Here is a 26,408-nt window from a genome sequence, read left to right as displayed (position 1 = left end):
TTCCATCATGCCTACATCTTCCTCATTAACCAGGTAACCATTTTCATTTTCTGAGAGGTTCTCCACAGCCATCTTAAATGTCATTATGTCAACAGTGGGACTGTTGCATTCTTGTAAACATATTTAAATATACCATTAGGAAAAAAAAAGTCATTTAAAGGCTTTTAGTAACATGGGCCCATGATTCACCTAAATAAGAACATCTAGAAAATTATCTGGCTAGTGGGAACAGAAAGTGGAAGTAGAAAGTAGGTGAATTTGAGGAGTCAAGCAGGGGGGACAGAGAAAGAAACTGAAATCTGAAACCACTCAGGAAACATTTTTTTTGGTTGCTTGGATGCAGAGCTTCATTACAAATAAGCTTTTCTTATCACTGTTACTATGGAAAAATTATCACAGAAGCATTGTATCACAACTAGCAAACAACCAAGGAAGCCTTAATCCTGGCATCTTCTAACTGTGGGTGCATGGCTGCAGAAGCCTCTTGTGAAGGGATGCTTTTCATTAAATGAAATTATTTCACATACTACTACATGATGACTTGACACATTATTTACATAAATTGACTTGTATATATACTAGCATATGAAACGGCTGTCTCTGATGCAGGAGCAACACAGGGTGTTACCAGGGAAAGCTTTCTACTTATATCAATGTTTTGAGGGAAAGATGGCATAGGGATGGGAGGAAGAAAAAGAGAGAGAATTATTGGCACAAGGAATGAGAGCAGAAGCAGGATTAATGTAGACCTCTATCCTAGGATCTATGATGTTCTTTTCTTTACCTACATTACTTACCTGCCACTGAGTTGCCCCATCCCATCAGATATTCACACCCCTTCTCCTTACCAAAGCCTGGCCCCAAATTACTCCCCATCCACATGGCATCTTTATCTTCAATTTCAACATCTGCAGTCAGCAATATCTTCCAGCCAACATTTCCAAAGGCTGAGCTGATAAGTCTGGACTGTTTTTATAAAAGACTTTGTCTCTCCTCTACATTTCCACATCCCTGCTTTCACATCCACTAGCTTTCCTCCATGTCCTTACTTCATTCCTCTTCTTTTTCTTCCTCATCTTCCTCTGCTCCTTCCTTTGCCCCATCCTGACTATACCAAAGCTCCTGCTTCTTTCTCTTCTCTTCTCTATTCCAGCTCTATACCTCCTATCTTCCTCTGCTGCTTTCTTCTTTCAGTCTAAATACCACATCAGCCCCCTAATCTCCTGTGTTCCTGTTTTCCCATTGCATCATCCCTCCAGCTTCTGGTATCTTTGTCTCCCTTTATAGGTTCTGTGTTTCGTACTCTCCAAAATTACAATTTGCACCATAAATACCAGCCCTCTAAAGCCCTCTTCCACTTGCTAGACACCTGACCATACTATCTCTTCAAAAAACAAATTGATGTCCATTGCGTAAATGCAGAAGCGCTACTTTGTAACATTGGCACTACTTTGTAATGTTAAACCTAAATTTCATCTAAACCAAAATTTTGCCAGGATTTTTTTTCTGTTAAAGAAACATCCTTCTTTCATTGATTCCTGGAATTTGAGGCAAAATGTCAGGAAATTGCTACTGTTGTCTAAAAACAGCACTTGTAGAAACAAGTAAGTGATATTATCTTGACCATCAGGCTTTTTTGTTTGTCCAATGGTACCTGCACACAATGATACACACCCGCAAACATGCACCTTTACTAATACTGTGTGACTGTTAGATACACGGAAATCCCCAATAAAAAAGTGAAATATGGTCTCTAACCATGAGGCTCAAAAGAACTGCTGCTCAGCATGGAAAAAAAACTGCCTCTGATCAAGTAATTTTCTATGAGTAATGAGAGACAGGCAGAAGTGCAGAAGAGTTTCTTTGGTAAGTGTTTAGCATCCGGGCCTTCCTTATCTTAGTTTGAGGTTTATGTTGGTGTACATTAACTGATGCTTTAAGAAGCCCACTTTTTCAAAGCCTGAGATACAGACATTTTAAAAACAGCRAACTAACTGCAAAGTGAGAACCGATAAATAAACACAATATTTCAATTTTGTGATGTTTACAAGACATTAGCTATGAACAAACCAGTTCAAAAAAACAGATCAAGAGTTTTGTCTGTTATACTCAAGGGTGGTAGTATCCAATTCACTCACAGTTCCACCATCAGCTTAGCCCTTTTCCCCAAGATTGTTTTACTCCCACTTGAAAGAAAACACCTTATATCTTTTAGTAATACCTTTAAGTATTCATCTGTATTAAAATCTGTGACCTGAATTCTGTTCACTGGAATTTTCATAACACTTTTTCCATCCACCAAAATAGGGTTGATGCTGACGCATTGGAAATGCCAACAGAAACTTGCTCTCTCATCCAATGTTCAACTGTCTCTGTATTTTAGCATCTAAACAGTTCCAGTGAACAACTAATATAGGTTCTTCCTTAATGTAGTAGTAATTTACTCCAAACAATTAATATCTGGTAATGCAACTACAGATTGCTATGCATTTTAGGAAATACTACAACTACCAAATTGGACTGTGTTAATGTCTTATAAGTTTCCTTAAAAATGACGTGCTATGCAATTCCAACATATCTTCACTTCTATGCATGAAGGAAGCAATTCAAAGGTCTTATTCTCACTACCAGTTTGCTCTAACCACACTATAAACAAACCCTATTGCCATCTCCTTTTGTGTTTCTGACTTCTCCTCTTCACTCCTAAGTCTTAATATCCCCTGTGTTACATGTATTGACCCATACCATCTCGGATCCCTGATTCCATGCCACCACATATCCCCTTAACTACTGCTCACTGAACTTGGGGTTGCTATTTCTCCAACTGCAATTCATTTCTACAGCATTCTTGCACTGATTACTTTCTCAGCATGCTGCAGAATTCTGAAAAATATCAAAGTCCATTTTAACAGATTAATCTTCCTCACCCCTGCCCCACACCTCTTTTCTGCATTCTTGATAATGCTCTTGTGAGGGAATTGTTTCCACTGTAACACAACTTCACCTTTGTAGCTTTATGCTGCAATGCAAGAAATAGATTGTGAAAGTAAAAAGCTCATAATAAATAGGAGTGCGTGCTCTATTTAAAATATCAAATAGAGTGCAAAAATCAGTATCAGATATTATGGGGGAGGGTTAATTTAAATGCAGTTTACCACATTATGACCAACACAGATCAGTAAACCTGTCAATGCTAMATATCCTTTCAGCAAAGCATTTAATTAATGTCTTCTCAAATGCTCTGCTGAACACAGCATAAACCTTTAGCTTCAATAAGTCAGTCCACATTTATAGGTAGAAGTAATTAATTGTTTACTACAATAAATAAAGTTGGCAAGGCAAACAGGTCCATCCTTTGACCCAGAGGTTACAATAGCACTATTAGATACAACACGTACTCCTCCTCCTAGACTATATGTCAAGCTACAGTGCTAACATACATGCAAATACACTTATGCCATTTGAACCTCACCATGACATTAAGATGGAAATAAATAAATAAATGACAATCTCTGAAGGAAACAAACTGCAGAAGAAGTGCACCTCTTCCGAAACCTGAAGCAGACATGAATTAATGCTTCTGGTAGTATTAGCAAGTATTAAGTTTCTGTTTCGTTTGCTTTACTTTTCATGTTTCTTTTCACTTGGTTATTGTGAGAACACACGTTTCCAGACTGCCTTGCTCAGTCAATCAATACAACAGAAATAGAATCTAATTCCTCCTACCTTGTAAGAAATCCACATAATATTTACCAATCTCCAATTGTATATGTAAGTTCTGTGGAAGTACAAGTTTTCAATATAAATGACTTTTTGCAGATATCCATATTATAGCAAAAAAGCACTGTGCATATCACTTCAGTAAGTTATGTAACTTAATAGGAAGTTCATATAACTTATTTTCAGGTGTGAAAACACACTTTTTTTTTTTAAATCATGCTATATGTTAACCCACTTACGCTAAATTTGCTCCCTCATTCTTCATAATACGACAACTGATCACAAACTATTTGATTTTTCTTTTCAGGAAGCCTTGGAGGAGGCCACAAACTTTTAACTCATTCTCTAATTATCGTGCCATGTTTTTAGTATTTGTCATGTTTGACTACTGCAAAGTCATACTGCAGGTATGAAAGAGAGAATGTTACAGAGAATATGAACAAAACACCAAACTTACCCCTCTGAAATTCCAGCCCTTAGTAGAATGAAACAAGGAAAAATTGTTCTGTTGCTGTTGTTTTGGCCTGCAAGGTGAGACAAGGAAAAGTGCTTACTGTTTACATTTTGAGCTGTCATTTTCTGTATCAGTAACAGAGAAAGATAGAGGGAGATAAGACAAATAGATTTCAATCTTAGATTTCCTTGGCTGTACCCCTGACAGGTTTTTCTCTTCAGTTTAGTAAAAAGTTTGAATTTAGATTGGAGAGCAAAGAAACATGGCAGCCTTACAAGTCTTCAGAGATCCAATGGCCTGACATCTGGCAATAACCCCTCGTTACTTTCACTGTCTTTCAACAAGCAGAGACAACCCTGATCTGAACAGTGTGGGCCTATGAAGCTGCAATTATGCCATGCGATGCAAGATGCAGTGCACCAACCGTACTAGGTGGGGAAACTAAAGAGCCTTTAATCTTGACAGTGGAGATGCATTAAGCATCAATGTAAGGCAAGTCAGCTGTACTTCTGTGCCATGCTAAAAACGACAGAGAAGTCACCTTTCCAGTTTTAACTCATTCTAAAGCCTTTCTTTTACCTTGTAATTATCCCTCCACAATTACTCCTGAAAAGTAACCATAACATCCTCTACTTCACTCTTAATGAGTGCTTCTCATTGGTAAAATCTTAAACTAGTTTGCTAATGTAGGCAAACATTGTTGCAGTTTTACAGATGACAAAGGCAGATCAAAGCTTGGGGGAACCAAGTTCTGCCAACAGACTCTTTGCTAAGTACCTAGCACAGTCATCGCAACCAAATGCATAGACCACAGAAGCAATCACAAATAACACCAAAATACTAAAAAAAAAATAAAAGTAGCACAAGACTTTTTTTTTCTTCTTCAGTTAAACCAAGGATCTGGGAGTAGTTCACACCCTTCTCAGCTTCTGAGAAACCTCAACACACTGCACCCTACCTTCTTTTCTGTAAAGATAAGAGCAATAGTTATTGCCGTCTCTTTTATTTGCTTGCTTTTTTTGGTGTAATATACTTGGTACATGAACATTCTCTCATTAGGTGTATTAAAACACAGAGTCCTGATCTCAGTAAATATTTTTAGATACTACCATAATGCAAATAATAACCTATAATAATGATAGTTGGGGGGGGGTTGTTACAACTCAAACTTCAGTGTTAGTCTTTTCAGTTTTGCACTCCACCAGTCAGCCAACCAGAAAGAACAAAAGAATTTCAAGCACATCAACAAAGAGTTATTAAAATACACAAGGCTATGCATCTCAGATCTTAGCATTAAAAACTGTCCACTGTGAAGTCCTGCTGCTACAGCTTTCCAGTTTAAAATACTAAGAAGTTAAATTTCTAAATAAAAGATCCTCACTGAACCTGTAAATACAGTATGTAAAAAGAATATGTGATTAACTGTAACTTACACAAACTATGATTTGTCAACAATGTTTCAAATCCATTTTATTCAGTGGTATGCACAGATGATCTCACAGTAGATCCACAAACTTCTAAACAATATTGTAAGCTTCTAAGAGTTATGTTCCTTACTCGCTTAAACACTTTTCAAAAATCTCACACTTAAACTTATAATTCTGTATTTTTTCTTCTATATTTCAATGCTGTTCTTTCATAATTTTTCTTTTCCTCACTTGTCAAGAAGCAAACTGCACTAGTTCTGTTTTAATCAAGCTGAATAGAGGCAAAAAAAAAGATACTTCAACATGAGCAAGTATGTCACTATTTATAGTAGATTAGACAACACTTACAAGGAAAACTTAAATTCAAAAACAAAAAAAATTACCTCCTCCCATAATCATCCTGTAACAAGAACTGGGAACTCCACAGTAAGCAATAAATCAGTTTTGTCACGCATTTACTCCAAACCTAAGGCTATCCATTAAAAGAAGTCTGATGATTAACAATTGTTATCATCAACCTGTAACTTTTAAGTTCACCTAAAGCATCCTATACCACACRGTAACAGTCAACAAAATTAGAGAGTAAACTTGAGAGTAAATATACCTTTCACCAGGTTTCACAGTGGCCAATCTCCTTCCTCTTCTTACCAGTCAAGAGCCTTACTTACTTCATCTTGGTGACAACGAACTTCTCCATTATTCACAATGGTATGTCAGTTCCTTTCTTGTTTTCTATAGCAGTGCAATTAAACAGCCCTCAATACAATAGCCCAATGAAAGATGYCAGCTTTACCAGGAAGAGCTCTTAAATAAAAAGCTAATCAAACATATCAAAATCACTGTGTATCCTTCCAGGACTTACCAGCCTGGTACATAAAGGGTGAAATACAATTCTTTGTTTTTTCACCCAATTTGTGCAGCTTTCCTCTAGTCAGCAGAAATCAGGCTGAAATAATTATTCTCAAGCATAATATATGCATTTACTGCACTATAGGCTACTTCAAATAATTTCTTCAAAAACTTTCACTTTTATACATCTGATCTAGCTATTAGTTCCATATTCTGTATCCCATTTAAGAATCTTTTAAAAATTAGATACCTATATATCATACAATTGAAATCACTTTCAGTGAAGTGGGAAATAACAAAGTTAATTTTCTGTATGGGAGGAGTTTTAACTAAGGTAGATAGAAAAAAGGCTCTCAAAATGCAGGATGGTATCTGAATTTCAGAAATTGTCACTATCTTTAAAATGAGACAGAAAAAAAGAAAACATCATGGGGGTATTCAAAGTCTAATCCAGGAACATAGCGAATACGCTAAGTCTAACACCGTATTACAAACGACCATTTCATCTAATCCATCGTATATACTTACCAAGATCTTAAAACTAGACAAGGATGGTTATTATAACTATATGCAGTGCAATTGATGCTCCTGAAATACACGGAATAGACGATGATGGAACAGATCGTGGCTGAGACAAAATGAAATATATAATGGGTGAGGGAAAGAGGGGAGCTCCTCCCTCCATTTCCTTGTAACAGTACTCTCAAGGCTCTAAGTTAGAATATTTGGTCTTTCTTATAATAGATTTATTTTTTAATTAAGCAAAAAGTCATTCAAAACTTTTCTCCCCAGTACTAGAGTTTAAGAAAGAATGACCAAAACAGTGGAACTATGTAGGAACTCTTCAGAGTGGGAAGGACAGGGTCAAACCTGTCAGTGCAGCTTGGTTTAGAGATTGCTATGGAAAGTTTACTTTGATATTATAGGCCTAAAACCAAGGCCTTTCAGTCTGAGAAAGTACAAGTAGAGGCCTGCCACTTGGAGGCCTATGAAGATAGTCAATGTTCTCCTCTTTCCAAGATGTTTTAACTGTTCATCTTTCATTTGATCTTTAACATTCCAGCCTTAGAAAAACAAGTCTTGCCATTACACTGGTATTTAGAAGTGACATCTTCACACTTTAGTAGCATTAGAATCCTCAAAACATTTACCAGGGAATGACTGAACTAACTTGCTTGCCTGCTGGTTCCCCAGCAAACCTGCTCTTCCATAAGCATCGTTTTGTTCAATAAAATCCAATATTTATTATTGCAAGAACCTCTGACATTGCTAATGTCCTTCTGAGTTGTGGCTCCTGATCTTCCACCAAGGTGCTTCTAACACTATTTGATGGCCTCTGATGTACAAAAGGTTGAAGAGTAAACAGAGAGTGCATTAGACATAAAGCAAACAAGCAGCTTAAGACTGTAAGGTCCTGGATTCAGTGTTCCAGAAGATTCCCTTAGAGTCCTAAGTTAGCATGAATAAGAGTTACAATACTTCTAGTTGCCATATATTACTTTATGAATACTTTATTAGTATAATTATTGTAAGTCAGCCTGATATGCTTTTTCCAACACTAGGCTGTATTAGAAACTGGCACAGAAGTAGAGCTTCACAGAATACTACTATCTGGGGAGGTGAAGAGGGAAAGAAAGAAGGAGAGAGAATGAGATAACCACGAATCTAAGCACTATTACAGATAGAGAAATGTTGCTTTCTTTCCCACAGCTAAATATATGCTGCAGAAGTTTATTTAAAATAAAAACAAGATGTTGCCAAAAACACTGATAAAGTATTAAAGTGGATTAAGCATAAATGTCAGTTGGTTTTCACAGCAAAACTTCAACTTAAAAAAAATGCACCCCAGACTGCAGTAGATATTACTTAGCTTACAGTATGGTTACATTGTCCCATTTGCTGCTTGCATTCAGAAGAGACAGTAATTCATAATAAACCAGCATTACCATGAATACTTGTCTTGAAACAAAACATAAATTCTTCTTTAAATGGTTTTGACAAAAAGAAATGTATACTTGTTGAGTTTAATAAGTATATAGATACATTATATATATATAATGTATATATAGCATGTCCCATTTCTGCCTTTGAACTGAAAGTAAAACTTGAATTCTTTTCTTCTCACTTACCACCACTAGCAATAACATTTACAGGGCAGATCAGTTGGACTGTAGAGTTTTAAGGAAGATTGAGTAAGACCAATAACTGTTCTTGCTGTATAAAGCTCAGGATAGAACCCAGCTGTCTTCCCCAAACTTGTGTTAACTACTGTAAAAGAATTAAATTTCATTAAATAGTACTTCTGTCTTTAAAACGTGCAGGTGTTTTTTGTTTAAGTTTTTCACACATACACACTATGAATATGCATTTGCTGGACAAAGATTTCTCTTTTTAAAAATCTTTTATTTAGACAGAGGTTTTAGACCAAACCAATATATGCCTCCCAAAACAACTGGGTGATTTTTTTTGTGCAACTTTTACTGTGCTGTAGGTTACTGACAAAATTACAGTTGATAAGTAAAAGAATATAGAAGACTCCAGAAACTACAATATCCACTGGATGGTTAATGTTTCTATTACACTTAGAAAAAAGAAATAAAGCACATTACCTGTCTTAAAGCATGATAATGAGATAAATGAAAGCTTTATAGTAGTTTATGTTGAGCTCACGCAGTTTTTATATCTTCATCTGATCCTGCAGTCCTTCTGCACATCCAAACTGCGAGTGCTTTCTATTACCTGTTTAAAATACTCAGTTGCTGCACCTGTTTGAAGATGAAAGTAACCTATACTCATTCAGATGATAGAGGGGAAGCTCAAAACACTTAAACAAGCTGCTCACAAAAATCCTTTTCAAACAGCAAAAAATTGTTTCTACAGCTGTGAATATTTTAATAAGATACTATTAAATAATAAATAGTACTGACTGTTCAGAAGCATTTCCTGGAATGTCAACTGCTGGCAACTTATCAGAAGTGTACAGTATGTTCATAAAAGCCCTTGTGAATCTGGATTTATGCAGATTAAAGCTTGTATCACTGAAGCAGGTATATTCACCAGTGAGTTGTCCCACACCTACTCTTTTCCCATGCTTTCTTCACRTTTGTTTACACAATGAATCAATGTACACACTGTAAAATATCCCAACACTACTAAAAACCAAGGAAGCTACATAACATCTTCCATTTATGCATTTGATTAATTTTATGTAAAATTAAGTTTGTTTTATGAAGTTGAAAAAATGTGAAGATTAAACAAAGTTCTACCTTTTGACCTAAAAGTCAGAGACTATTTTGGATGTTATATTTCAGCTTCTGAAGAAATACAGACTTCATGTAAACTTTAAATACAGTTTAGTTCTTCATTGTTAACTACTGCAAGACAACACCATCAATTTTACTTGATGCAAACCACTGTAAAAGCATCTCCTTGACCTATATGGACTGTATTCACAGCTGAATTGGAAAGCCCTAGCTACTAGCCACTAGAAGGTCACAGTCACAGGCATTTCTGCAGTTTGACAGGCATGGCTGCATTTATGTCAGGGAAGACTGAAAAATATTCCTATATTATTTTCCTGTAACAAGATACCATTTTTTCACAAGTACCACAAAAGATGACATTAATAAGACTTAGTTGCCTGGCTTTGAATGAGCAGCTTAAAATTATTCTTATAATATTTCAAAAATACTAGAGAAATGGCAATAACTGTTTGTTAATTTGCTTAGTTGTTACATTATTCCATCGCCATATCACAGATATATGCTGAATTCTTTACAAAGAGAGCAACAACTCACCAAAAAAAAAATGTTTGCTCATCTCCACCCTACAGTTAGCTGTATAGATAAGATCCTCTAGTCCATGGGAAGAAAAAAAATCTCATGGCAATGCTTAAATGGCCCTCATCGTGAGAGCGCCAGAGAAACCAAGCCTCCAGACAAAAAGTCACAACAATATTCATGTTCAAGGAAACACAAGAAGTTTATTCCATTTTGTTTTCAAAACAGAAGCAACTTCTCATCGAGAACTTAATGCTGGGAAATTCACTTAATTTAGCAAGATTGGACGTTACCACTTAGAGAGAAACAAAAATATTCACCAAGAGAAAATAGACAAGGGATTTCTACTAGCCTCTGAAATCCAACCAAACAGTATTTTCATTGTTAACCTCAGAGAAGCTACTAATACCCTTGAAATCATTCAAGTGCCATCATTCCTGATAATGAAAACAAGTATTTTCTGAAAACCCCTTTGTTTGGATTCATTATCATCTGGCCCTCGTTTTAGAGATAAACATGAATTCCAACAAAGCTGTGGTTCTTTAACAGATGCTGTTAAAAAGGTCAGAAGGACTGAATAAAGAAGGCAACACTATTTAAAAACAAACAACTTTAGGCGTAAGTCAATACAATAAAACATTTTTTAAAAACTAATCCATTTTCTTATTCTCCCACTTGGACCTTTACTGTGTTCTGCACTGTGGCTTGTATTCTAACATGAAGAGACCAAAACATATGTTTGTAGTAAAAAAAAAAAAAAAAAAAAAAAAAAAAAAAAAAAGATTGCTGTCATTAAGTCTATGGTCAACTCAGAGCATTCTGCAGGCTGAAAAGCAAAAAGAACACCTGCACTCCTTTTAAAAGGAGTTATATGTTATTTATTTATATGTTATTTTTCACACCTAGCTCTTAAAGGTAAGGCATTAAGCCAGCCAGCCAAGGAAGGACACTATTTTTAAAATACAGTTAATTAAAGTGGATTGTAACTTTCAAAGTACTTTCTCATTGAGAAAGGTTATTTGTGCATGAAGGATTGTGTTTTAAATGAAGGAGTGTGCTTTAGAATGAGATACAAGAACCACTTCTGCAATTTCTTTAGGAACAAAGACAGACTATCTTATCTTGGTAACAGGTCTGTCACCATAAGAGCTAATAAAGTAACTTTCTTGAGTGTATGCAACCATGCCAGTCACTTGCACACAGTAACCATTCCCTGAACAGTCAAAAGTACCGTGTAATTTCACATTTACACTAATTCTATTCTCATGACTAAAGGATCGCAGGTTGCAGCATCAAATCTGTTTAACTGCTTTGTCACGTATAGGCCAGTAACTGGGATGTAAAACGCACTAAAGGTTCAATTCTGCAGCATTCAGGGACAGGATACAAGCTCAGGATACAAGCAAGTATTGCACTATAACATAATTAATGCATGGGCAACAGAACTACTCCTACACTTAAAGCCTTGTCACTTAAACAAAGCCCGGAGTATCAAGTAGTGAAAAAAAAAAGTAGGAATTCATCAACTTGCTGATCTTTTACAGGAAAGGATTTCAGTTTGAGTTTTTTTTTTTTTTTTTCGCCCCCTTAAAATCAAGTCTTATGGAAAAGCTTCAAAATTTTCCAAACGTTCTTTCCTGGTTTTACAGAGCTTTTTATTTAGAAATTTAAACTACTGTGAGTTGGGATTTTTTGTGGTGCTGTTTTAAAGATCGACACCCAATGAACACCTTTCTTCCCTACCCCTTCCCTTTAGGGGAGTATGAAACCTGGCAGAGGCGTTCATTAGATTAACAAGAGGTGAAAATAAACATTTTCACATAATATAACTTTAGACAAGCAAATATTTTTAGTAAATCAGCATCCAATACAACCAGCTTGCTTTAATAAGCTGCCAATATGCTCAATTTTTTGAAGTCAGGCATATTACGTGTTCCAAAAAGATCACTAACAGAGGCCCTCAATCAAAGTTTAAAGCAATATGCAATATATACATACACCATTTATCAAGATCACACCACGCAGCTTTTAGATTTGCCAAGACTTTYTCACTTGTCTGACTTTCACTTGCATTAGTAACAGAACGTATACTTCAGAAACACAAATGAAATGAAGAGCAATTTCATTTCTATTTCATCTTCCTTTCCATCTGCATGGTAATGTCTATTAAGCTGCGTATATATCAGCTGTCTGGGCTTAGAATTCTAACAAAACAATATTTTTAGTTTTCTTATTTAGCTTAAATAGAGGGGGTTTTTTAGGTCTTGGAAACAATTAGCAGTGTTCTTTTAATATTAATTACTTCAGTTTCCATTGTTGTTATAACTCATTAGGACTAGGTCTTGTGGTGATAATTGACCTTTGCTCTGTAAGACTTTTGTCCATGTAAGAACTGCCAAGACAAGTCTTAATATGCTTTCCAACTAAAAGGTTTAGTCACATCATAAATACTGGATTGGCTTCCCCTTTGTTCTGAATGGAAGTGAAATAAATAAAACCAAGGCAACCACATGTACAATGGCCAATTTATATGTACAAGAGCCACTTTTCACAACATTTCAATACATACTGCATCCTCTGACGTCAGAGAATTCTGTTTAGTATAAACACTGACAAATTGTTAATTTATTTTTGCAAAAATCAGCAATATATTTCAGGGCAATTTATAAATAGCTGCTCAAATCAACAAATACTGGTCACTATCATGTGACTTGCAATCTCAGTCTTCACTGCACAGTGGTATCAGAAAATTGTCAATATAGTTTCATCAGGATGGATTACATAAACTCACATAACAAGTAACACTGTCAATCAAGGTAAATTATAATTTCTGACATGAAGAATGTGTACTATATATTTGGTATTAGAAGTTCCTTTCTAACATTAAAAATTTAAAGTCAGTGCCAGATTTTACTTAYGCACTCTGAAAACAATACCTCTTCAGTAAGGCTATCTGGATTTTTAGCTAGTAGAATGATCTCCTATTAAGTAAGAACAAAGCACATTTTTGCTATTTCCATGGTTTTTGAAAGGATATTTAACTTGAGATACAAAAGCAAAATGATTTCAGTTCTTCTTTATTATTTACAGCTGGGCTCCAGTGGGAACATGTTTTGCATCAGTGTTGCCATAGTAATTACTATAATAGAAATCTCCAAATGCAATGAAGTAAGATCTGTTGGAACTATCATTCTATGAAAGCTCTATTCAAATTATCAATTCAGGATACAAAATGTTCGGTTACCTCTGCTTCTACCAACAGCAACAAGTTCCATTTTTCTGTCTTTTCAATATAAATCCACTAACTACACTACAGTACTTTCATCCCATCAGAACTTTATGAAGAAAGAAAGTTTAGCTAAAATTATTTTCGTAAGATTACAGAATCCTGTAATTACTAAATAACATTAATACCAGCAATGGCTCTGAAATTGTATACTTTGACCTGTGACAAAACAAAAAAAAAATAAATAAATTTTTAAAAATGCTTTTGCATGTTTGGAAGATTGGGTCCAGGGTTTTCTGAAATATACATACATATAGATACACATACACACATGCATTCGTTCCCCCTCAATTTAATACAATCCCTAAAAAAAAAAAAAAAGAAGAAGAAGAAATCAGTACGTTAAATGAGACCAGTGGCTCATACAGGAAATGGGATTTTGCTGCAAAGTAGACCAGTGATGGGCTGATTTGCAAATGGAAGAAGTTCTCATCTCTTTCAAGCAGAAGTTGTCTATGATCTGAACCAATAATTTATATTCTTCTCATTTTACCTTATTTAAGGTAATTGATAATAAATCTCGTAATTGATACAAATGTTTATTTGTTTTTCTTCTTTAACCTTGGCCTGAAATAGCGTGTCAGAGCAGCAAGAATTAACTGTGCAAACAACATTCTTCCGTTTCAAATGTATTAGTGTGCGTTGTGATAGACAGAACGCAAAGTCAAATAAAAACTTCGACTCCAAATTACCTGTTCTATGATGTCTCCAAAAACAGACCCAGTGAAAGTGCTTAAGGGTCAAAAAGAAAGCATGCACGAAGGCTGCAAGCAGAAAAATATTGTAAGTATCACTGATACACACCTTCAAGGAAAAATTACCGCCAGCAAGTGCTGAATGTTCCTTTTAAGATTACTATTTATGTTATTTTTGCTGTAGGAATAAAGCAATAAATTTTAACATATTAAAATAATAATAATAATCTTTAGCATATTAAAAACTTTCCTACCTAAGCACATCGAAAAAAAAAGCTAACAAAGTTAATGCAGAACAGACATTAGCTACTAAAAAGAATCTCAGAAGGCCCAGTGAAATAAACATGGTTGTTATGAAACTAAGTTTTTCATAGTTATTTACGAACAAATAACTTCATAGATTATAAGAAATAATATAGTTTGGCCCAACAACTGGAGCAATAATGTATAATATCTATAAATACAGTTTGTTCCAGTAACTCGTATCAGAAAAATCTTTAACATAAGTTTGCCAGTAATTACTACTTCCTTTCAAATAAATAATTTTTAGGCTATTTATCCTTGCACACACTAAAAAGATTTCAGCACGTAAGTTCAGTATCAACTCTTTTCCCCACTAAAATACTCCATTATTTGTAATATCTTTATAATAGAAGATTCTCTCTGACACATGGAAACAACTTGCTTCAGACTTGCCAGTTACYGTTTTTCTATTATGCTGCTGAATGTTAGCAATTACCAGTGTGTCATTCTGTATTTTCCTCGGGTTTTTGTTATTTCAATGCATTTACAGTGATCACCTTTTGTCTGAAACTCTTCTTATATCATGACTTTAAATGAACACATCTATCTTTGTTCTCATACTCCTGCTGATAGCTGATCTATTTGGGTTTCAAAGAGATACATTAATTAGATTTAGGAAGTAGGTATATGCTGTATTATTTCATTATAAAAACCAGAAAATTTGTTAATTACAAAAAGCAAGAGAACAATCTTTTCCAGAAAGCACCAGAACAGGAAGATAATACTCCAACTTACTTTGGCAATTGAAGTAAGAGTCATGAAGCCCAAGGGAAGAAATCAAAAGGATATTAGTTGGATCAGCGACGATGGAAAATTATACTTTACAGCTTCCTTTACGGTCATTGATACCAGAGCTACTGTCAGTAGCCATGAAAGTGACAGGGACATAATGTAAACATTCCCACTTATTTTGAATATTTTGAGTACTGAGATTTATTTTTTTTGTGAAGTATGCTATTGTAGCCAAGCTGTTGGATTTTTTCTATCACTTATGCCATCTTTCTTGATTAATAAAATGCTGCCTTGCCTTCACTATCGCACTTTTCATTTTGAAAGTTTCCAAATGCATCATAAACTAATATGAAAGGAGTATAGTTCATCCAGTGCACTCTCTACTTCCAAACAGAGCCATTGTTTGCATTAAATGCATTAAATATTTAGTGTACCAATATCAGACCATATTTTAGGACAGGGTGTCAAGCATAGCCCTCACTGAAGTTAAAAAAAAAAAGGGGGGGGGACAGAATAATGAAAAACCCTCAAAGGTGAAATATATGACAGATATAATTAGTTATACTGATATCTGGCTCACACGTTAAGGGCTGAAACTCTAATCGAAATACTRTAGCTTAATGGCAACTACTTGTTTTCTTCATCAGCATCTTTTCATCATTATTTACTAGAGCAACTTAGAACCCTACAACATGAAAAAAATGTACCACAATCACCTCCACATTTCCTTTCAGGAAAAGGATGTACAGATGGAGTGTTTGACCTTTGCTCAAAACTGAACAAAAATATCTGCAGAAAATCCAACATTAGTAGCCATATCTCCTAATTCTTCAGGTTTCTTTGTATTAACCACATGACTAGACACCTCATCTTAGTAAGATCTTTTCTAATCTTGCTATTTGTGTGCCCACCTGACCCATACTGCGTAAGATATCCTTCAAGACTGTACCTGCTGCAAGATTCAATGACAGCATTGTTTGTCTGAAAGCAACAGAGAAAAATCTTCCGAACTTGACAACCCTGAACTGAGAGAGAACAGGTATGTATCAAACTGATGAGTCAGTCTCAGGAGAAGTGATATAATGTTAGGTGTGGAGCTCAACCTTGCAAGTCTGACACTCCAGTACGGGCTCTGCATTAAGGGCAAACATTAATCCTAATAAGCTGCTTTCCCATTCATAATTCCGGTACCACCTGACTCTCTTAAGTGAAACAGTGGCCTCATCTTATGCATAGCACGGGTCTTCATGCTCTCCGTCAAAACGTAGCCCTAAGCATTTACGATGACAGCAGAGGCATCATCCTGTTCCAAGCAGACACTGCCTCTTTTTAGTTACACACACCCAAAAAGATTCTGCAAGGGGGAGAACTGACGAAGACTGGTTTCCTGTTGAAGCAGGCCCCATGTTTCCTCCCACACCTCAGCACACCCTCTATCTCTCATTACCTCTGTGACGCTCCTGCCACAAAAAGGCTGTGGTTAGGTTCAGAGCAACGTATGCGCTCGCTGTTTGGCTCCTGCCGAAAAGGACCTGAAATGGCTGTACTCTGGCAACCTTCCTCACAACAGCTGGACTAATTAGTCTCTCACTATACACATAAATTTTAAGACAATTGTGTACCTAAATTGTCTCTGATATTTCTTCATCTTTTTTTATTTTTTTAATGGAAAATGGGTTTCAAAGTTACTGCTAAGAGACAGACAGTATAGGCATATAACATTTCCTGAGGACACTAGGCTTTCTTTGAAGCATACATACACGCACCCCTTCCTGCAAATCTAACTTTTCTAGATACTTTGAAAAGCAAAGTAAATAGTTTGATATCTCCCAAGTCCCCCTCCCCCATTATGTCCTACTGTGAAAGGAGATAACGTTTTTTACTCCACATCTGTCATAACCTTCTTCTTCAAGTACTTACTTGAATGGAAAGGAAATGGGAAGGAAAACAAAAGTCTATTCTCTCTTCTTTAAATTGTCATAATGTATCAGTATCTTGCTATTGAAAAAAATGTTATTTTTCCAAAGTGCATAAAACCCTGGAGAAGAATTTGAAATTCCTACTAAGTAAAAAAAAACTTAAATTAATCCTAAAACACAGAAAAATATTATATTAACATTGTACCTGATACGCATGGAAGATACGTAATATGGAAGACTGCTTGAAAATAGTTAAGTATATAAAAGGTTTAAGATGCCCATTCTAAACTTGGCTACAGTATGAGAACAAAACGCAGGAAAGAAAAACTATAATATTTTCAAATTGTTTTAAGAAGGAAACCTTCCAAATAAAACAACTTCATCTTTGTTCTATTAGAAGGTAAGAGAAGAACTGTAGTAATCTTACAACTAAAGACTTCTCCCATTAGCAAACGCCTCAACAAACAAGTTTTCTACTGGAAGGATAATGTATTTGAGATTTGATTGCTAAAATAATTCTAAGGCATTAAATTACCACAGAAGATATGTGCTGTAAGCATGCTCTGAGAGCTAATCGGAGAGCTAATCTTTACACATGAGATTAGAAGGTCTAGTAGACAGTAATACAGAATAGAAAGCAGGTTTTAAAACACCTTTACAACAGCTTGACACAAAGAACTTCCCATTGTTACAGCAGTCTCAAAAGGTGTGAGTCAYCATGTAAAGTACCTGCATTTTTAGATATTTGACTTTCAAATAAATAAAGGTATGCTAAATAACTTAGCTTGCCTTCCTACACAGATCAGCATAAGCAACCAAGGAAATTCATGTGCTTTGTTAAAACTTCCATTTCAGAAAGTTTGTTATGAAGCAAGGTCACGGGTGTCCATATTGATCTTGTATTTTTCTCTATATCACAAAAGTTTGGTTGCTCAGTTAATTACTAAGCTGATAGATTACACTGAGAAAAGGGGTTAGCAGTTTCACCAGGGGAAACACAGCTGTAAGACAAGCATGTTGTTTCAGTGGACCAGTATCCTCATCCACTCATCATGCCAATGCAAAAATCTTCCATCAACTGTAATCTGATGAGGGATGAAACAGTTTCTGAGACTAACAGTACCCTGGCAAAAAAGAATGCCACAGACTGCTTGCTGGGCAATAACATTATTTGGATCACTGATTTAAACAGCTTGAGTTAAAACGGACCAAGAAAACAATATTCAAGATCTTCGGTGAAATTTGGTAACGTAAGTCCACTTCCTTTGAACAGGAGTACCAAAAAGATTAGAGTCCAAAACAAGTTTTTGCTAGTTCTAGAGTCCTTTGTCAATTGATTTGGCTAGAATCTAGATTTTATCATCTTCCTGACATTACCTCCCTAAGAATCTGATACCTTTCTGTAGGGTGCTACCAGTCTGAGAGCATCTTAGATCACCCGCATGACTTGAAATGGGAAATACTATTGCCTTATTTGGAGGAAATTGTTACCAGAACCAGCTGGCTGTTTTCTACATGTGCATTTGTCATTACCCTGTTCTTGTGTAACATATGGTACAAAACAATTAATTCTCCCACACAGGATTACAATGCTTTGCAGGGAAATATTATGATCTCTAGCAGGAGACACTGTTGATGCAGGAAAACAGAGTCTCAAGCAAGACCAAAATTATTGTTATCAGACAAAGAAACAAGGGCTGTGGGTATCACAGGGAATACCCCCCATGAGATCCCAGGAGCCTTTATAAGGTTGAATCCCAGGACACTTTCCTATCTTGCAGAGTAAAAACAGCATGCAAGCGACATCCCATACTCAGAACATCATTAGAAAAACACAAGGGAGTGCCTTGTGTGCTGTCATAAAGCAATTTCAGATCTTCTTCTCACATGAGCAAGAAAGCTCTACAGGACAGTAGCCAGCCCTACTCCAGGAACGAGCAGAAGACATGGAGGAATAACCTTCAAAGAGGAGAGGGAAAAAAAAGTCAAAGTTAAAAAGATTTACCACTTGAATCTCTTGATACAGATACTGAAAGAGTACCATGAAACCAAGTACTTTCATAGTATTAAGTCCTCTAAGACAAGGAACAAACATCACTAAATGGGATAAGTTTGGCGATAAGTTTGGCTATGCCTGAAATAGAACAAAAACATTATGCATGTTCTAAACTAAATATCCTAAGCAATCACTCACAGATTATCCTCAGAGAAAAAACAAAACAATAAACAACTATTCATACATCCTTGGTAAATACAGCCCTCTGCTGCCCAAAATAAAACATCTATAATACAGTCACCTTCCTGTCACTGTGCTTTATAATATTCCTGTGAATCTTTCTGTGCAAGTACTTTTTCACTGACATATGAAAACTACATAGCAAGAGTTATTTAAAGAACTCCTATTTCCTGGCAACTCCAATAAACTGAAAATTAAAAGATTCTGAATAGGTAAATATTAAGAAGCCATTGTAAAATATATGACAACCTTTCCTCTGAACTCCCTTCTCTCTGTGTTTAATCACCAAATTTTTTAAAAATCTGTGTTTTGAACACACACATACACATTATAGATAGATTTTTATATTTGCATACGCACACACATGTGCATATATAAAAATCTATCTATAAATACAAATCAGATGAGAAAAAGTTCTTGATTCATTTTAAAGCTCCCTTGAAATGAAATGCAGAAGAGAAATATCAATTAAGTATTCTATTATAGAATACATGATCAGACAAACATTGGCTTGTGTCAGATGAGCTGCACATTAAATAAGAAAAATTATGGAGGGAAAATGACTTAATTACAGAATATAAAGACTACAAAAATGAAATAGTATTTAACCTCTGTATTTAACATGTTTTGCCCTGAAAGTTTTAGATGGCTTTAGCTCACACAAGCACCTATTAAGAGGGTATTACATAAGCAGCATCACTGTTGATTAATTATACCATTGCAAAAATTTCACCAGACCTCCTTCTGAGAGGCTGAGAGTGAAAAGCAGCATCATTCTTTTATTTCAGGAATAAACAATTAGTTGATTAACAAATAAAAGTGAAAACTCAATGATAAACTCATTTTGCATCTTAAATTCCTGCTAATCTTTCTTACTGTTTCTTTATTTGTATGCGAAATTTCCCACCATTTTCTGGTTCATTATGGAATGCTCCTTTATGAAACAGCACAGAACAGAACAATGAAAGAGTTCCCTTGGTCAGCTTGGCAAAAGAAGGATATTGGGGGGGGGGGGGGAAAAAAAAAAAAAAAAAAAAAAAAAAATGTTCCCGGGGGGGGGGGGAAAAAAAGGGAGGGGGGGGGGGGGGGGGGGGAAGACAGACAGACAGACAGACAGAGATATGGCACTGACCCTCACAAACTGTGGTGGAAGGGACAGAAAGATTGCTGTATTTCAGACCACAGTAATAAACCATAGCATTGTTTTTTCCTGTCTGCATATTGATACAAATCACTTAATGATTTGTAGCTAGTTTATCTGATATGACTTACTGTTTTAAATTACATAAATAACAGCTGTGAGAGCAAGGTTAACAGTACGTCTAAGCATGCCCTATACTGACTGGACAGCTTTTTTTTTTCTGCTGCAGTAATACATTCAGAATATAAATTATTTGTTCTGGTTCTATACACTACATAGTTCAGTGATTCAGGAAAAGGAAGTGGCATACTACACAATGCCTACGTCCTATCTAGGAAGCAGGATATATGATATTTTAAAACAAGTTGAATAAAGTCAAAATACTTTAATAATGAGGCCGTACAAGATGTTAAAGAAATAAAACATCTCTTACAGAAGACAATCATTGGTTATAACAACCGTATGACTTTAACTGGATCGAATTATTGTTGTTCTCTTATGTTYACTTTTGTGTCCAAGTTAAACTTGGGCACTCGTGTGTGCAATAACATACTGAAATATTTCAAGAACAAAGCAAATAGAGAAATTGCCCATGAGTAATATCAGAATTTTACATTTTATTATTTATCTAACGAAATTGATATTGCAGCAATAAAATTGTTTTAACACTACATTAGAGTGATGTCCATTTAAAAAAACAGGAGTTTGATTTTTCTTCTTTTTTTAATACGGCCACATAAATTTGCATTGTGTGTGGAATATAAATATGTTACGTAGCTTTCAAAATAGCATTGTCTTTATCTTATAGCTCCATATGGGACAGAAAAACTACCTGATGATGGTATTTTAAGCAAGAGTCTTCTTGAGACAAAATTTTCTCCACACTCAGATTTATAGTGATAATCTAGTTCACTTTAAATACAGTTTTAGAATTCATTCTTTAAAATGTAGACATAACTAACTAGACAGCAAGTAAAACACAGTAAGCTTCTGGTCTTCACCACAGAATGCAAAAGACAGAAAACAACAATACAGCAGGAAACATAATGCCTATATTCCTGTCTATAGGTCAGGTTAGTTTTCCTGAATTTCATATTATCCATCTTTCGATGATATTTAAGTGCAAAGTCAGGAAAAGAGTGCATGCCCTTAAAACTCACTAAGGGAAGTTAGTAGCATGTTATTTTCTGATGAATTTATTAAACACAAGACCAGACTATTGTTTTTAAAAGGTCCCCATATTAAAAAAGTAAAAATGCAGCCAGTTGTCTAAATATCTAGTGTCAGAAAAATAAAATCTACAGAGAAAGGAGAACGGCCAGATTTCATTGTTCTCTAAGCATCCCAGCACTGTTACATCATCAACTCTCTTGAATGTGACAGCCTATATCCATATTTTTTGTGTGTATATACACACGGGGTGGGTGGGGGGGGAGGGGGTGTGTATACATGTATGCTTAATGATTATAAATGGATATTCCCAAACATTTGTAAGTCCTTTTCAATTCTTCACAATTTTTATTTTATTCTTTTATTCTTATTAAGCTTCTGTTCATAATTACCTTAATATGACTTATTAGTATTAGCTCAGGTTTCTTTTTCTCCATCAGAAAAAATAGTTCTACAGATTTTGCTGTGGATTCACCTCTATGGTTTTAAGGTAACATAGTCACATTACCACAGAAAAGATGCCTTTTGAACTCCAGACATTTGCAGGAAACCAAAGGCATCCAGCTTGAAAATAATATATTCAAATTATCCTCTTCTACAACCCTTGTCTCTAGGCAGTTTCAGGACACAGAGCAAAATGTACTTGATCAATTTAATTCATTAGAATATTCTCCAGCTTCCCCCCCCCGCCACGCACACACCAGAAAAGTGTTAAAATCAGCCTTTTCCTTCTGCTCTCATTTCCAAACATTGCCGTGTTTAAATGTTCTTTTAGAAATAATNAAAAAAAAAAAAAAAAAAAAAAAAAAAAAAAAACTTACTCACCAGCTCCCTCTACAGGCAGGCAATTAACTAAAATATATAAACAAACACTTTTTCTATTTAAAAAAAAATATATAGGTCGTAGTATTAGAATATTAACCAGATGCTGCACCATACTATCTATCGAATAACCATATCAAGTAATAAGAGACTGTTCATAACAATAGATACTAGAGACTTAACGAAAAGGAATCACAAGCAAGGATAAGGTTCTCTAAAAGAGAAGCAGAGTAAGGATACAGGAAATAGATGTTTGGCAATGGTAAATCAGAGAGTTTTAAGTTTAAAAAAACTCATATACTTTCACACATCATACATGCATATGCATACCTACTGATTCAGAGAATCAAACTGTTTTGAAATAGACACACTATCCTATATATGTATTTTAATTGCAATTTTCATGTTAATTAGCACTTGCCTCCTCCAAATCTGCTAAAAATAAAACATACTCCACACTGCACCACAGTATCTAACTCAACAGTACTTAACAGAATTAGAAATCTATGCTATTAGAGATGAAGAGAGTTCTTCTTGGCTTTATGTTGAATCCTTCCCTCACCCTACAGGAAACAGGATAAATCTCACTTATCATACAGTATTCTTAACAGCAAGCTTCCAAACAAGCCAACACAGTAAAATCTGAACAAGGCACACAATGTTTTTCTATTCATTTAAAAATTGACAGAATTAACAGAAATTCTAGCAAAAAATTATTGTTATTTTTTTCCCCTATCCAGGTAGAAGATAGTTCCCATCTGTTAATTCTGGCTGTGATCTTGTGTGTTCGTACAAAGAGCTAAACTAAGATTCCAGTTTGGACTTACAATATCTTTTTTAAAAATTCCCCTCTTCCTTACAAGGAATCTACAGAGTTTTTATCCTAAAATGATGCTACCTGAATCTCTAATAGATGATACATATCTGTTAATATGTCAGGGAAATCAAATTAAGGACAGGAGTAGTAGTCGAATGAGTCCATCTAATACCCAGCTGAAAGGGAACAGATGTTGAAGACTACTACTACAAAGGATCCTTAAAAGTGAGAGGTGATATTAGTGGATTGAGGAAAAGTATTCAAAACTTCATTGTTCTCACAGCACATTTTGCTGGGTTCATTTCAGGTTCCACTGAAATTTGCAAAATATGTGAGCCTGCAACACAACAACACAACTCAAAGCTGAGAGATTATGATCGCTGATGAAATGAAGAGGACTTCTTTGTCCACTAGAAAGTGTTTCAAAATAGGCTTAAAAGATCAGAATGGCTGATTATTAAAGACTTCTGTCCTATAAAACTCGGCAAAATCTTTTATAATCGTGGTTGCAAGACTGCACTCCAGRAGCAGAAGTTCTCGTCCACTCTAATCATCACTTATAGTGGCAAATGACCGAAATGTAAGTTAGGGATACAGAGGTCCCTTCTACAGTGATGTTTTTCATTTATTTACAGTGGTGATCCAAGACTAATCACTGTGCCTGTGTCATTCACCAGCCTGTCAGTATGCACAACTTCTCTCATCCACAGAGAAGAAAAATATCTTTACATGCCAAAATGAGAAAGCTGTACAGATTTCACCTTTCTGTTGATTATCTGCACCTGTCATGATTGTAAACACTACTAAAGACTAAATTGCCACTCGTTTTTATTAAATACCTTCTTTAGATTTCAGAAATATGCACCATCAGTAAGAAAGAAAGAAGAGATTTTTAATGACTGGTGGCAGCTGGATTTTTATACTCCTTTCCTACATCAAAGCAACAAAAAATACTAGTTTTTCGACTTTCTTCAGCACTTCAGAAACTAAAATACGTTTTAGTATGCATTTCTCTGTCAACATTCCATTTACTTGTATGGCAAGAGTATAAAAGCCATGTCACTAGTTTATTCACTAGTACTTACATGTTTATAAACAAAATACTACGGAGAGCAGCCTAAAAATGGAGATGGTTACCTTTTACTTGGATAGAACTTCTTTACATTGAAATAGAACCAACTAGGAATTTCAGATATGTCCCTACGCTAACAGCTATAATAAACTATACAGACATACATCAGTGAAAAAGTAGACAGAATATAATACCATCATAACCAAGCACATAACAAATGCTCAAGATATGTAATGCAGATAGACATGATTTGGAGTATGGTTGAAGGACAAAATACAATTCCCTGTACAAAATGCAGATGAATGTTTTTTCCTGTAACCTAGGAAAAGATCATCTTTCACAAAAAAAAAAGATATAGGAAATAAAGCCCCTGCAAAAGAAAACACTAAACAGAACTTAAAAACAGCAGCCTGGGCTGTGTCTCAGCAAAACTACATTTGAAACAATCTGTAACCACCTCATCCCTGCTTATCTCCTTACCCATTCCCAGAACAGAGTACCTGGCGGAGGGGAGCAACACTGCTGAGTTCCCAACACAGACAGCAGCTTTCTCCAAGAGAGCAGCCTTTCTTCTCAATTTCAGATCAAGCCTGCCATCTGGTGGGATTCAGATTCAGGCCAGCATGCAAACTGAACTATTTTCTTTCATTCTTCAGACACCAATCAAGATAATTTACTCCCATCCAGGATGAGGAAATGCAATTCATAGCAAGTTTGAAGACCTGATAATTAAACACGTGTTTAAACTTGTACTTGCCTCTGGGAGGTATTTTATTCCGTTACAAAGCACATTTTGTGCACTACATACTTCAGTCAGCAGTTGGTGACTGCTCTTTAACCATTTCAACACACACCCCTCACCATTTCTGGGTGTGCTACAGAAGCTGATATGAGTCATCTTCTCCATGTTCTGTGTCTGCTCTCCTGGATCTTTATCCATTTCCTTTATGGGACTGGCTCTCAGTGTGCAAGTCCCAGTGCAGATGATTCCTGCATAACAATTTTCAATTCTGCTACTCCTTTTATGGGCATAGAAACGCACTGAATGAACTAGAAAAGTTAGGTAAGATAAAAATGATTTTTAAATCTGTTTTGTACATGTTTATTTGCTTTATTTAAGTAGTCTGTCATAGTCGTCAGGTTACACTAACTATACTAAAAAAATATTCTTCAGCTCTTCCAAATTTCTAGTAATGTTTCATCACAAAGATAGGAAAACAGTCAATTCAAGGTCCTTGTATTGAAGACATATTTTACCTATCTAAAGAAATTGTTGATCTGCAGTTTACGGCACTTCTTTTTTGCAAGTAATCTAACCTTGTAGTCTCTAAATATGTACATGTCTTTCGTAATCATAACAAACATCTGCAGTAAAATTGCACTTGACTAGAGCATTTTAATGAAGTTCTTCAGGATGACTCATTTTTACTGATGGAACAAAGATACAGAAGAAACAGTAAGAGTTGTTAAACTTGTTTCTGTTTCTCACTCTAATTGCAGTCATAATTCTTCCTTCATCAGCTAGCAGCTGACAAAATCTCCAACAGTATTATGAGGATTTATGTCATGAAACCTTATTTTCCACACAAGTTAGAAGTCAGCTTCAGTACTTTTGTTTCTTTGAGCTATAATGTGCAGCAATTTCGCAATATTATTCTGATTATCATTAAGAAAGAGCAATGTAATTAAAATCATATGTATTAAGGTATCTATCATGTGGTATCTACTACTACATCATCATTAAAATGCAAGTTTTCCACTGCTCCTCACTGTTTAACTAACTTTTACTCATGCTGCCAGTCACAGCCATTTCAATTCAAACATTTTTTTTTGTCTCAGTTGAGTATTATTTCTATTTTAAATAGCAAATGAATAAAAATGAAAATGCTTCAAATACAATTTCCACAATACCTCAAAAAAGAAACAAATAAAAAAAATCTACTTTTGCTATACTGAAGTTTTCACATTTTAAAGTTCAGATAAATA

General features: G+C 35.3%; 1 protein-coding gene across 2 annotated transcripts in view; it reads right to left on the bottom strand.

Moving 5' to 3' along the window:
• The window catches only part of ARHGEF3 (Rho guanine nucleotide exchange factor 3), a 140,090-nt gene that overhangs the window by 93,298 nt on the left and 20,384 nt on the right, over window positions 1–26,408 (bottom strand). Inside the window, exon 3 of one of the 2 annotated variants that reach the window (XM_085302340.1) lies at window positions 4,178–4,244. The exons of the other annotated variant lie outside the window; for it this stretch is intronic. Within the exon in view, the coding sequence (XP_085158466.1) occupies window positions 4,178–4,244 (67 nt within the window). The remainder of the gene's footprint in view (window positions 1–4,177; window positions 4,245–26,408) is intronic. 2 annotated transcript variants of the gene reach the window in all.

The sequence above is a fragment of the Rhea americana genome, unplaced genomic scaffold (genome assembly GCF_003343005.1).
Source record: "Rhea americana isolate MKP2758 unplaced genomic scaffold, rheAme1 scaffold_19, whole genome shotgun sequence".
Classification (NCBI taxonomy): Eukaryota; Metazoa; Chordata; class Aves; order Rheiformes; family Rheidae; genus Rhea; species Rhea americana.
The sequence above is the reverse complement of the archived record's forward strand: the minus strand, read 5'-3'. Positions and strand labels throughout refer to the sequence as shown.